The sequence below is a fragment of the Phyllobates terribilis genome, unplaced genomic scaffold (genome assembly GCF_046119375.1).
Source record: "Phyllobates terribilis strain yellow unplaced genomic scaffold, ASM4611937v1 Scaffold_11__3_contigs__length_659146591, whole genome shotgun sequence".
NCBI classification, from domain to species: Eukaryota; Metazoa; Chordata; class Amphibia; order Anura; family Dendrobatidae; genus Phyllobates; species Phyllobates terribilis.
In genome coordinates this window covers 382,303,628-382,317,623 of record NW_027362771.1, presented here as the reverse complement: position 1 = coordinate 382,317,623, position 13,996 = coordinate 382,303,628, and the positions used below count along the sequence as shown (strand labels likewise).

At 44.7% G+C, this 13,996-nt stretch overlaps 1 protein-coding gene across 5 annotated transcripts in view; it reads left to right on the top strand.

The window, feature by feature from the left end:
- Positions 1-13,996, top strand: part of LOC141166361 (tetratricopeptide repeat protein 24-like) — a 286,609-nt gene that overhangs the window by 256,462 nt on the left and 16,151 nt on the right. For 4 of the 5 annotated variants that reach the window (XM_073652970.1, XM_073652972.1, XM_073652968.1 and 1 more), the window contains 3 exons: positions 8,035-8,154; positions 12,699-12,763; positions 12,854-12,873. In XM_073652970.1, the coding sequence (XP_073509071.1) occupies positions 8,035-8,154; positions 12,699-12,763; positions 12,854-12,873 (205 nt within the window). The remainder of the gene's footprint in view (positions 1-8,034; positions 8,155-12,698; positions 12,764-12,853; positions 12,874-13,996) is intronic. The other variant, XM_073652971.1, reaches the window with a different exon arrangement.

Below are 13,996 nucleotides of genomic sequence, written 5' to 3'. Positions count from 1 at the left end.
TGGTAAGCGGAAGAGAAGTCCAGGGTGACGTCTAGTAGTTTACAAGTGGCTCTCCAGAAACGTGAGGTGAACTGTACCCCACGATCCGACACGATGTGGAGGGGCAGGCCATGAAGACGGAAGATGTGGCGGATAAAGTCTTTAGCCAGCTCGGGTGCAGACGGAAGGCCTGGCAGGGGAATAAAGTGAGCCATCTTGGAAAAGCGGTCAGCGACCACCCAAATGACCGTACAACCGGCAGAGACGGGGAGATCAGTTATAAAGTCCATTGCTATATGCTGCCAGGGGGCAGCAGGTACAGGAAGCGGAAGGAGGCGTCCGGCTGGCAGATGTCTCGGGACTTTGTTGCGGGCGCAGGACACACAGGCAGAAACAAAGTCTATTATGTCCTTGTGCAGGGTAGGCCACCAATAGTGCCGGGCAATAAGCTGGAGGGTCTTTTTCTGACCGGCGTGGCCAGCTAGTTTAGACGAATGGCCCCAGTGTAGGATCTTCTCCCGATCAGGTACTGAAACAAACGTCTTACCGGGAGGGAGACGATTTAGACTCACGGGAGCCACCTGCATTACTCTGGCGGGATCAATGATATGTTTAGGTTCTTCCTCGAGATCGGACACCAGAAAGGATCGGGACAAGGCGTCTGCTTTGACGTTTTTGTCAGCCGGGCGAAAATGAAGAACAAAATCAAAGCGAGCAAAAAACAAGGACCACCGGGCTTGGCGCGGGTTAAGTCTCTGGGCATGCTGGAGGTAAGCCAAGTTCTTGTGGTCAGTGTAAATTATTACCGGATGAAGAGCCCCCTCGAGTAGGTAACGCCACTCCTCCAACGCCAGCTTGATGGCCAATAACTCTCGGTCTCCTATGGAATAGTTGCGCTCAGAAGAGGAGAAGAGTTTGGAGAAGAAGCCACAAGTTACCATTCTCCCGGAAGATGATTTTTGAGTAAGTACCGCTCCGGCTCCAGAGGAGGAGGCGTCAACTTCCAGGAAGAACTGCTTGTTGCCGTCCGGGCGATGCAGCACCGGGGCGGAAGAGAAGGCCTGTTTTAGGGAAAGAAAAGCCTCCTCTGCTTCGAGCGGCCACTCTTTGGGATTAGTACCCTTACGGGTGAGCGCGGAAATTGGGGCAGTCCGGGAAGAGAAGTGCGGGATGAAGAGGCGGTAATAGTTGGCGAAGCCCAGGAACCGTTGAATAGCCTTCAACCCCTCTGGTCGGGGCCATTTCTCGATGGCAGACAGTTTCTCAGGATCAATTTGTAGGCCGGTCTGAGAGATAATGTAGCCCAGAAACGGAAGCGAGGTCTGCTCAAAGAGGCACTTCTCATATTTAGCGTTGAGATGGTTCTGCCTGAGCCTGAGCAGGACCTGACGAACATCCCTCCGGTGAGTCTGGAGATCCGGAGAGAAGACCAAGATGTCGTCCAGGTACACCACTACGCAGGAGTAGAGAAGGTCCCGGAAGATGTCATTGACCAACTCTTGAAAGACGGCAGGAGCGTTACAGAGGCCAAAGGGCATTACCAGATATTCATAGTGGCCGTCCCGGGTGTTGAATGCCGTCTTCCATTCATCCCCCTGACGGATACGAACCAGGTTGTACGCCCCACGGAGGTCCAGTTTGGTGAAGATTCTAGCCCCCCTCAGACGATCAAATAACTCCGGAATGAGCGGAAGGGGGTACTTATTCTTCACCGTGATCTGGTTAAGGCCTCTATAGTCTATACAGGGACGGAGAGAGCCGTCCTTCTTTTTGACGAAAAAGAAGCCTGCTCCCGCCGGGGAGGTAGATTTACGGATGAATCCCCTGGCCAGATTCTCCTCAATATATTCGGACATCGACCGGGTCTCAGCAGCGGATAATGGATAAATACGCCCACGGGGAGGAGAAGTACCAGGTAACAGGTCGATAGGGCAGTCGTATGGTCTATGAGGGGGTAGTGTCTCTGCCTCCTTTTTATTAAAGACATCAGCATAAGACCAATAAGGAATCGGAAGTCCAGGTAGATTAGCTGGGGTAGGAGAAGGACGGACGGGATGAACGGGAACCAGACAGGTCTTATGGCAGCCCTGTCCCCAGCGAAGGACTTCTCCGGTCTGCCAGTCAAGAACGGGTGCATGTTTCTGGAGCCAAGGTAGGCCTAGCAAGAGGGCGTGAGAGAGTCCAGGCAGAACATGGAAGGAGATACTTTCAGAATGCAGCATTCCCACCTGCAGAGTAATGGATTCGGTGATGAGTTGGATGGGGCGTGGTAAGAGCCCCCCATCCACGGCAGCAACAGACAAGGGTACAGCCAGAGGTTTGGTGGGGATGCGGTATTTCTCTACCAGGGACTGTGAAATAAGATTCCCGGCTGCTCCAGAGTCCAGTTGGGCTAGTTCGAAATAACGGTTCTCCCCGTAGACGATTGAAACTGACAACAGCAGGGATGGAGAGGATTTATTCTTGTCTAGGTGGACCTCTCTGAGCAAACCTAGACACAGGCGTTTCCCGACCTCTCCGGGCAGGCACGGATCCGGTGCTCCTTACTGCCACAGTAGAAGCAGGTCCCCTCGGCACGGCGTAAGTCCTGACGGGTCTTGACCATCTTGGTCTGGTCGACCTGCATAGGCTCAGGAGGGTGTACCTGGTTAGAGACAGAAGAAGTGACGGGTTTCTGAAAAGTAGGAGCTAGACGTGGTAACCTCCTCTCACGGGTGACCTCTCTGGCACGCTCCTGGAACCGTAGGTCAATCCGGGTGGCAAGAGTTATTAAGTCATCGAGAGTGGTAGGAATGTCCCGACCGGCAAGTTCATCTTTAATACGGCCGGACAGACCCTCCCAGAAGACGGAAACTAGAGCGTCGTTATCCCAGGCCAGCTCCGAGGCAAGGGTACGGAACCGTATGGCATATTGGCCCACGGTGAGACTTTCCTGACGGAGGCGTAGCAACGATGATGCGGATGAGGTCTTCCGTCCAGGTTCGTCGAAGACTTTCCGGAAAGCCGTGAGAAAAGCAGGCAAGTTGGACACCAGGGGGTCTCCTCTCTCCCATAGAGGATTTAGCCAGGCCAGGGCCTCCCCGGTGAGATGGGACATGATGAATGCAATTTTGGCTCGGTCGGAGTTAAACTGGTGGGACAATAGTTCAAAGTGCAGGGTGCACTGATTTATGAAGCCCCGAGCCTGGGCTGAGTCGCCTCTGAAGCGAGGAGGTGCAGAAAGCCGAGGTCCGGGGTAGGATATCATGGTGTTAGTGTACAGCGGAGCTGCCGGATTGCGAGACATGGCACTGGCGGAGGTTGTTGGTGGAACAGTCAGAGTGTCCAGGCGAGTATTGACATTCCACAGGTGACCCAGGATGGACTCCTGTTGGGACCTTTGATGGGACAGTTCATGACACAGGTCCGAGAGCGAGGGAGCTTGGGTGCCACCGGGTTCCATGGCCCGAGCAAACTGTAACGGGTCTGGGAGGCGGAACCTCTGGGCTACTATACAAGGGAGCGGTCCTTGTAAGGGAGCGGGTGGCGACCAGGCAGGCAGTCACAGCAGGTGACCGGGACAGTCTCTGGGTGTACGGGCAGGAGGTCACGGCAAGTGATCAGGGCAGTCTCTGGAAGAACGGGCTGGAGGTCACGGCAAGTGACCGGGGCAGTCTCTAGGTAAAGGGTAGGTACGACCTGTGATGGCTGAACCTCCAGGTAGGCTAGCAAGGCAGATGGAGGATGTGTGCTCCCAGGTGAGCAAGCGAGAGTCTCTGGAATAGCAGGTGGTCACAGCACGTGACGGCGGAGCCTCCAGGTAGGCAAGCAGGCAGGTAGCGGAGAAGCGCTCCCAGGTGAGCGGGCAAGAGTCTCTGGAATAGCTGGTGGTCCCAGCACGTGACAGCGGAACCCCCGGGCAGGCAAGCAGGCAGGTAGCTGAGAAGCGCTCCCAGGTGAGCGGGCAAGAGTCTGGAATAGCTGGTGGTCACAGCACGTGACAGCGGAGCCTCCGGGCAGGCAAGCAGGCAGGTAGCGGAGAAGCGCTCCCAGGTGAGCGGGCAAGCTGGTCCATAGACAGACTGACCGGAGTTGTAAGGCAGACCGTCGGACCTCAGGCAAGCAGGCAGGTAGCTGATGTGCGCTCCCAGGTGAGCGGGCAAGTTGGTCCTTAGACAGACTGACCGGAGTTGTAAGGCAGACCGTCGGACCTCAGGCAGGCAGGCAGGTAACAGGAAATCAGGCAGGATTAGGACAGCAAGCTGGCAGGAATCTGGCAGGTAACTGGCAGGTAACTGGCAACGGGACCTGAGGGCTGAAGCAGAGTAGAACGGTGCAACAACATTGCTCGGGCACCTCCATTTTGGAGGAGGTGCCTTATATATGGTAAAGTCCTCCGGCCATTGGCCGGGGACTCCTTAGGACGGCGCGCGCGGCCCCTTTAAGAGGGAGGGAGGGCGCGCGCGCGCGCCCTAAGCACAGTGGCCGGGAAGGAGCGCGCGCTGCCAGCAGAGCGGGAGAGGGACGCCGGGCACGGAGCAGAGCGGTGAGGGGAACAGCGTCCCTGCCTAGCAGAGGGCAGGGACGCCGGCACTACACACCTTCAGTACACCACCAGTATACAGTTAGTTTAGCACCAATTTTCAATAAATTTAGCATTAAAATAATATAATATTAATCTGAATCTTAACCAAATAAAGCGTCAAAAAGTATTTATTTTCTCATTTCTGGCTGTTATGTTGGAAACACTGGGGTTGTTAGGTAATGGTTCTCTACATTGAATACAATAGGAAGTGATGAGTAGAACAGGCCATACAAATTGGCATGTTAAGGAAACCATTTCTTGCAGTCAGAGCATTACAATATATTATTGGAACAAACAGTATTTAAAGAAAAACTAGTCATCAGATTCATGCTGTCTGAATCATGGGCACCATGAGTAGACTTCGCCTGCATGATTGCAGCCAGGTATGTTTTACTCTGAAACGCTATGGTTGGGGACCTCCCATGGACTAGTCAGCCAAGACACATAGCATTGGTCAGCTTTATAAGGTATGTTTACCCAGAAAAGCTGCAATGTTTGATAGTAAAAAATACCTGGCTATAATTGCTCTTCTGGTGTCTGGTCATGCTGACCATGGCTGGTCCAACATGAATGTGATAAAAGGTTCTCTTAGGAAGAGAATGAGGTGGCCATTATATGATCTTGTCTAAACGGTTTCCATCCACCAGTTGCGCATGTCACCATCTTGCTTTTGATAGCTCTATTTTCTGAGGTTCACAATCTGTGTACTCACTGGCATCTAGTAGGATACCATCAAGTGATCCTTGTACTTTGATTTGCAGTAAAGGGAAGGAAAAATGTGTACTTTGGGCAATATGAACGTCTGTTATGACTTCTTAATTTTTTACTTTCATTGATGTATTTCTAATGAGAAAAAAATGTACCAAGAACTGCAGATAAAACCAACAAAGGACAATAGAACGGTTTTAATACTTCTACAATACATGCTATAAATATTTCATCAAGATAGCTTATTTCATTTCAGCACTGATTTTTTATTTAAAAAAACATGACTATCAGCTATACGACACAGTCTTCTTCATACCAAACTATGGCTGACAATAGATTTGTAGACTTCAGCTCCTTATCTGGATGATAACAGGCCTGCTGTGGTGGGAATTATCTTACACAGCAAACAATCCTCATTGTCATTGCAGATAAATCATACTTAATAGGATTGCAATGAATTAAAGGCATCAGAGTGCTTGCAGTGTTTGGTTTACTGTCAGAAGATATGCCTAATCAAGCAGTCATGTAGCAGCGAAATGAAGAAAATCGCAGTGGTGCCACTTTACTTGGCCACTTAGAGATGAGAGACTAACTACGTAGTAATTATCAGTTCTTTGGCAATTGTATTCCTGAGATTTACTGGGATTTCTAAGCAATGAATTCCTCACAAGGGCATGAATCACAGAAAGCCAGTTGGAGTTATTTTCGCAGTGATGAAATGCGCTCAATAAATAGCTGGGAAAAACAGACATTTTCAGTGCACCTCCAAAACACGTTTTAATGCTTTGCTTTTGACCATATATTCCAGTATTCAAGGATTAAAGCTGAGTATGTTATAGTGTAGGTCATTTATCACTATGATCTGTGCTCAGTGGTAGATATATGCTATGACAGTGCCAATAACATACAGTACCGCAAAGTAATCAACATTTTTAATACTTAAGAAGGAAATGGTCATTCAAAACTAATATTTTAAGCGTAATTATCATACCATAATCTTAATTACTTTCCTTTGTTTATTTTATATTTTAATCTTGAGCATTTTTTTAAACAAATGCTTAGAAATGCAACTAAATAATACTCTTTAAAGGGTTTTGACTATGGATGAGCGGACCCATGGATGTTCGGGTTAGTCGGGTTCGGCCGAACTTTAGTCCAAAGTTCTGTTCAGGTACCAGAACTCTACCCGAACTTGAACCCAAACTCCATAGAAGTCAATGGGGACCCGAACTTTGGTACTGTAAAAGGGCTGTAAAATAGTTGTAGTAATGGCTAGAGGTCTCTCTCTCTCCACTGAAACGGACTTCCAGGAAAAGTCTGGGTTCGTAGTTCAGCACCGGACACTAGGCGTCCGGTATGAACCCCAAATTAAAGTTCGAGTTCACTCATCTCTAGTTTTGTCTCATCATTTATGTTTAGAAGCACATCATTCCCCAGCCTTCTGGCCTCCTAATTGGGAGGGGGCGAATGATCCTGCTTGATTGACAGAGCAGACCAGCAGCATCCTTGGGCCGCTGGCCCAAACTGTGCGCTCTCTGAAGTTGCTATATGAGGCATTTATGCCTTTGCAGCAGCAGAGGAGCACAATGCCGGGATTGGGGGCTAACAGTGCACTCCAGCAATTCCAGACAGCTTCAGTGCAGTGGCTACAAGCTCAATAGAAAGCATCGTGCAATGTGCATGTTCGGCCACCTCTGGCAGGCCATAGCGGTGGTTGGTCCCAGAAGCAAAGAACTATAAATAATAAAATCCTAAAGACAAAACATATTGAGAACTGTCTCACATCTTAAAAAGTCAGAAACTGGAAAGTTGATTCATTTTACAAACACATTCCTATTCTACCCATCTTTCAATAATGGAATAATCCTTTAAATGTTACGTCATTGTACTGATAATCACTTCTGCATTAAGTGAATTTAGCATTTATGTGAAGGGGAGTAGTCAAATCTTTTAGGATAAAATTGATTAAAGGCTTAAAGGTGCTTCACTGGTTTCAAGTGAAATAGAATAACCATCTCATTGTGGTATTCTCATAAAAGCAGGGTAATCCCATTAACTTTGAAAGATAAAGTTGGAAAAATAATATTCAAGTGGAAGCTGGCTTGTTAATCGACAGTACAATTGCTTCTCCTGACTCCACCATAAAAATGCAAACTTGAGTTATTAGAAAGAAGGCAAAAAGCTGCTGCCAGACTCCTGTGGCAGTGGCTTATCTCCTGCAGGAGCAAAGAATCCCAAAATCTCTTTGTTCTAACATCTGCCATCAAAGAAGAATCAAAATAGTGAACTGTGCACATACGTTTATCAGCCAATTGCTGATTTCTTATATCTTAAATTTTTCCATGAACATTGAATATAATTTTTTTTAACTGCCCTATTTTTCAGGTTCAGCAAATGATTTGTGGGGTCTGGGCAACGGGTATGTCAGGGTGAAAGAAATTGGGCATGATGGATTTCAAAATGTTTGTTCCTTTGTATCCATAAGAGATGAGTTTATATCTATGAAATATTTTTAATGAAGCTCTTTGAAGGCAGATATTGGTGACTGGTAAACCTCAACCTCTCATCTCACCAGCCATTGTTTTGCTTACAGTATGCTATTGTATTATTAACCCAAATTTGTTATGATACTTCATCATTTATTTATCAGACAGCTGGTATACATTGCATAAGTAAAATAATATTACCTATACAATTGATATGATAAATTATTGACTTCATATGCAAAATGTTGGAAACAACTGATTTCAGTTTACAAATTTAATTTATTTCTTTATTTGCAGGAAACATCTGAAGTCATTAGGGAAAGAATTTTAGGAAAACTTACAGACACCATTGAATATAAAATATCTCATCAACATGGCGCAATTTCGTCTGAAAACGTTACCAGGACAAGACCAGATGTAAGTTTATTAGACATAAATGTAGAATTAAAAAGTGGAATAGAATTAATCCAATTCACTTCATTCAGTTTCTATTAAGTCTACACATTTGCTAGTGAAATGCATAGACATAAAAGTCCATCTTTTTATTGTAGTCTGTAGGTATGTGACACTTATCCAGAAGGAATTGGATTCAAAGAATTAATTTTTCAGTTAAAAGACAAACTCCAGATTCCACTACTCAAAGATAACCATACTCAGATTATTTTATCAGGTATTGTAGTCATTTTTGAGTCTCACATGTGGACTACGCACTAAATAGTATCACATTGTATTGCAACTAAGTGTAAACCATGTGGAAATTGGCAAGAAAACTGTCAAACAGATGGAATTCATTCTATAAAGAAAGAAGAATCGCAATTACCGACATGGTTTATGAATATATTCCAATATCCATATATTTTTTTGTGCTAAAAATGTCTCCCCCATACATATGCAGCTAAGATTGACCTGGATTTTTAATGGGAAAGAAGGGAATAAGCTGCCGCCACTCACCTCTGGTGGTGGATTATCTCCCACGAAAACAAAACGATTGAACAATTAAAATTGAACATGCCAGGAGGCCTCATAAACATTAGATGGTTGTTCAGTCCCACAGAAGTCTGTGGGTTCAGCTAATATTTTTCTAATGTCTGCGGGAGCCTTAAGTATTGCTACTGACATAAAGGTTTTGCCATTACTTTCCGGAAATGATGTTCTGCAGTAAACTACTGTGAAAAAGCCTCAGCACTTAAAGGGTGCTTCCATGATCAACATACTAATCAGCTGATTATAGGGGCACTCTTCAAATGTTATATCATGTGGACTACTGGTGGTAAATTTAGTAGCAGGTATATTGCTTATTCTTAATGATTAGATCCCAAGAGGCGATTGAGAGTTGCCCCATAAATAACTTATCACAGCCTGTAATGGTTGATTAGGTGACTTTACCACTTTAATATACACACCACCAGTAGAAAAACTAGAAATATATATGCTATACAGTCCCAGTATGTATCACATATCCTATAGTAACAAATATCAAGTACTAAATATTGGTTTACATAATGCTAGATTGCTTGAATGGGAAAAAAGAAAGTAGAACATTAAGTAAACTTCTCAAAAAGTCAGGGGTAAGGCCACAGAGTAATAGCTTAAGAAAGCAAAGTCAGGGAAGCACGTTTCGCAAAAAAATGCTTCATTTAGGGGTGGTTCCTTGGTTTTCCTTCATTCAGGTATTATATCTCTGCTTGGTTATGAGTGTCTAACACTATATACATTTGTCTTTTTAGGCTAAATGTCTTGACATGGCTATTCTATTACTTGATCCTCCTGTTCGCTTACCCCTGACACACATATATATATATATATATATATATATATATATATATATTAATAATTGTAATAATTTTGAAACATACCAACTTTTAACTCCATACTGGTCAATGTTAACTTTACAGAGACCATAGTGAAATCATATCTTATAGATAAACTGGATAACTTACAACAGTTGACCGCACAGGCTTCTCAAGTTCAGAGATATTTTACCTACGGGTACCATTGAATATAGTAAACCTACCTCTACACACAATAGAATGCCTAACTTGGTCTGACCAAATGTCCTCTTGGTGCTGTCTTTCTTTTGTATACAATTGTCTTTTCACTCTTACTACAACACTGTGGCACTACACATATGTGTCACAGCATTCACACCTGCATCACAAGCACAAAAGTAGTGATGCACACCACCACAATAACACAATACTAACAATCAGGCTCCCACTGTGATATACACACAATCAATCTGTTTTGCTTTATGCACTACAGCTCCTTGGCTTTAAAGAGGTTTTCCCACGAACAAAATACAGTACATTTTAATTAATAGATCTTGGAATAAAAAAAAGATCCACAATTTTATGTGTTAAAAAAATGTTCCCGTGCTGAGATAATCATATAAATGTGCACTCTTTTCAGGCTCCTAAGAGGCGCCTCATTTGCATGTCCCTTTAAAGGGCAGAAATGTTCAATGACACATGTCTATTTCTTTTCTCAGTACCAGGGAAACATGTAGTCTAAACCACTAAAGTACCATATTTTTCTTTCTATAAGACGCACTTTTTTCCCCCAAAATTTTGGAGACAAGTGGGGGGTGCGTCTTATAGCCCAAATACTATATACATGGCTGTGCGTGGTGGTGGTTGTGGGGGAGCGGCAGCGGGGGATCAGCGGGGCACAGGAGGCAGTAGCAGCCTGCTGAAGCCTACCCTGTGCCCGCTGCTAAAGAAAATGAATGTTCCCTGCTCTCCACACCCATGGGCATGGAGAGCAATGAATATTCATTTTTCTTAATAGCCAGCACACTGGAGCCGCAGCGCGGCTCCTGCTGCCACTCTGCGGTCTGTGTGCCCACTATTAAAGCTCATGAATATTCCCTACAACCCACTCCCATGGGTTTTAGTGAATATCCATGGTCTTTAATAGCAGGCACACTGACCGCAGAGTGGCAGCAGGAGCCGCGCTGCGATACAGTGTGTCGGCTATTGAACAGACTGAATGGTCACTGCTCCCCACGCACAGAGTCCCGGCGTGGGGAGCAGTGACTATTCCAGCACAGTGTCTCACACTGTGTGAGGGCGCATGGCAGGGACGCCATGTGCGCCCTGCCATACGCGGCTCACACAGTGAGAGTTTCGGCAGCAGAGCGGGACAGCTCTGGAGGAGAGAGGAGGTGAGTATGATTGTTTTTTTCTTTTTGTACGCTGCGTGATGGGGGTTCAGAGGGTGCCATGCATACCAGGATGGGGGGCTCAGAGGGTGCCATGCATACCAGGATGGGGGCTCAAGGGGTGCCATGCATACCACGATGGGGGCTCAGAGGGTGCCATGCATACCAGGATAGGGGCTCAGAGGGTGCCATGCATACCAGGATGGGGGCTGAAGGGGTGCCATGCATACCAGGATGGGGGCTCAAGGGGTGCCATGCATACCAGGATGGGGGCTCAAGGGGTGCCATTCATACCAGGATGGGGTATCAAGGGGTGCCATTCATACCAGGATGGGGTATCAAGGGGTGCCATGCATACCAGGATGGGGGCTCAAGGGGTGCCATGCATACTAGGATGGGGGCTCAAGGGGTGCCATGCATACCAGGATGGGGGCTCAGAGGGTGCCATGCATACCAGGATGGGGGCTCAGAGGGTGCCATGCATACCAGGATGGGGGCTCAATGGGTGCCATGCATACCAGGATGGGGGATAAAGGGGTGCCATGCACACTAGTATGGGGGATAAAGGGGTGCCATGCATACCAGGATGGGGGATCAAGGGGTACTATGCATACATGATGGGGATGAGGGCCAGGTATACCAGGATGGGATGGGGGCCACTTATATCAGGAAGGAGGGGCCATACATACCAGGATGGAGGATATTAACAGAATTGGGGGACATTACCCCAATACCAGTGTCAGCAACAGACCCCCTCCCCCATAACAGGGCATCATGACCACATTTTTTTCTTACATTTTTTTCCCTATTTTCCTCCTTTAAAACCTAGGTGCGTCTTATGGTCCGGTGCATCTAATAGTCCGAAAAATACGGTATTCACTTTCTGGTAACCACTCATTATTTAAGCTCCTGATTTCTGCTAAAAAAAGAGACATGTAATGGCAATAGCTCATATTACATTACATTAAATTACGTAAAAACAATTGAACCGAGGCAACAGTAAAATCAACAGCCACATTGGGAGAGGTGGTAAGGATCACCTCTTTGATGCACTAATAAAATTCTCAACATCTAGCTCTTATTCATGCTTAACAATTTCTAAAGGCCCCTGTAGACAGACTAATGTTGCCCGAGTCTACTGATACCAGCCAACTTATTGAAGGGGGAGATGTCAATCAGGCATGTCCGATTTTGAACTGCCGATCATATTGTTCTCCTGGAAATTAGCCAACAGACAACATGTCAGCCAGCAGCTATGTAATAGAGAACACAAGTTGGCCGAGTCGGCGTTCCTTGAACAGTTGCCCAAGATAGCTGTCGACCAAAATATCAGCCGAAACATCATTTGGCAGACAATCATCTAATGTGTATGGGGGACATTAGTTGCGAGTGGTAAATATTAGAATCATAGCTTACTCATCATCATTACTTTATTACCAAGTGAAAAAAATAGGACCAGTGAAGCAAATATTTCTCAACATAAGTGATTTTCCATAATAAAAAAAAATCTAATCTTGTTTACAATTTCTCAATGATCTTATCAATTGTAACAATAAGGACGAGTGAATTCATAACACATGAAGGGAAAATATTTACGTCAGCGGGCAGCTTAAAATGAATAAAATTAATTTGTTATTGTACATTTCTCCCTCTGCTTCTACAACGCTTAGAAGTTAATTGAAAACTAGCAATATGAATTCAATAAATGACAAGAGAGCATAATAGAATATAAAAGAATAAAGAATTGTATCTAATGCTGCTGCCAGCAATAAAACAAGAACTTTCCTTTTTTTCCTCTTAGCTATCTCCTAGCAACTGTGTTAATGATGCCTGCAAATCAGTCACCTCTCAATATCATGAATCCTGGTGAGTTACAGAAGTACGGCTATTAAACAATAAATTTTAAAGACTGGGTGACTTGAAAATAACTTTAAGATTTAAATCTCTTGTCTCTAGGTCTCACAGTGCTAAGACAGGTAAGATCAACTATGATTTAAGGGTTTCATTCTGTCAGAAGATCTTAAGCATTTCAGTGGTCTCAGTTCACTTCCTATTTTACAACTTGAATCCAGAACAGATTAGAGGATGCAAGATACAATCAGCTAGAAAATTGCGAATGAATTAGATTGGCATTGTGCACATTCAGATGATAGCCACTAGGTGTCACATTTAAAGGCTTTTATCCTGCTTCCTATGATACACACTTATTATACTAGCTCCAAGATGAGTCTAAAATATAAGCATCGCTGCAGGGGTATGTGCACACGTCCAGTATTTGCAGCAGAAAAATCTGCTGCGAATACTGGAGCATTGGCAGTAATAACACAGCGTAAAATACACTTGCTGTTTTTTTTCTTTCATTTGTAAGTGTCTTTAAAGCATTTTTTCCCATTCATTTGAATGGGTGAAAAAAGTTGCAAAAACACTGAAAGAATTGACATGCTGCAAATTTGAAACTGCTTCAAATTTTCAAGGAAAAAATAACAGTAGGACCAAACAATGTTCCTGTAACCAAAAGTATATGGCTGAATAAGAGCGATGCACCTTTCACATGAGAAACCTAGATAAAAAGAAAAATGATGGTACAAACGATCTCACAAATATATAAACTTTATTAAATATAAAATATTCTAACAAATGTTGTTAAAAAACAAAGGAGCTCAATGGAAGACTAACAACAAACCTCCCAAGCCTATAAACAGAATATACTTAGCATGCCCACAAATCTATTGCAGTATGTTCCCTAGTGGTTAGCATACAGCGGGTGTAATAAATATTGAACACGTAAACAATTCTCTAGGTAAATATATTTCTAAAGTTGCTATTAACATGACATTCTCACCAGATGTCGGTAACAACCCATCCAATCCACTCGGGCAAAGAAATCAAACCATAGATGTCCATAAATTATGTGTAGTAATGAGAAATAACACGGGGAACAAGTATTCAACATGCTTACTGAAATTTATTTCGTACAAAAGCCTTTGATGGTGATGACAGCCTCAAGATGCCTCCTGTATAAGGAAACTAGTCGTATGTATTGTTCAGGAGTGATTTTGGCCAGTTCTTCCACACAAACACTCTTTAAATCCTGAAGGT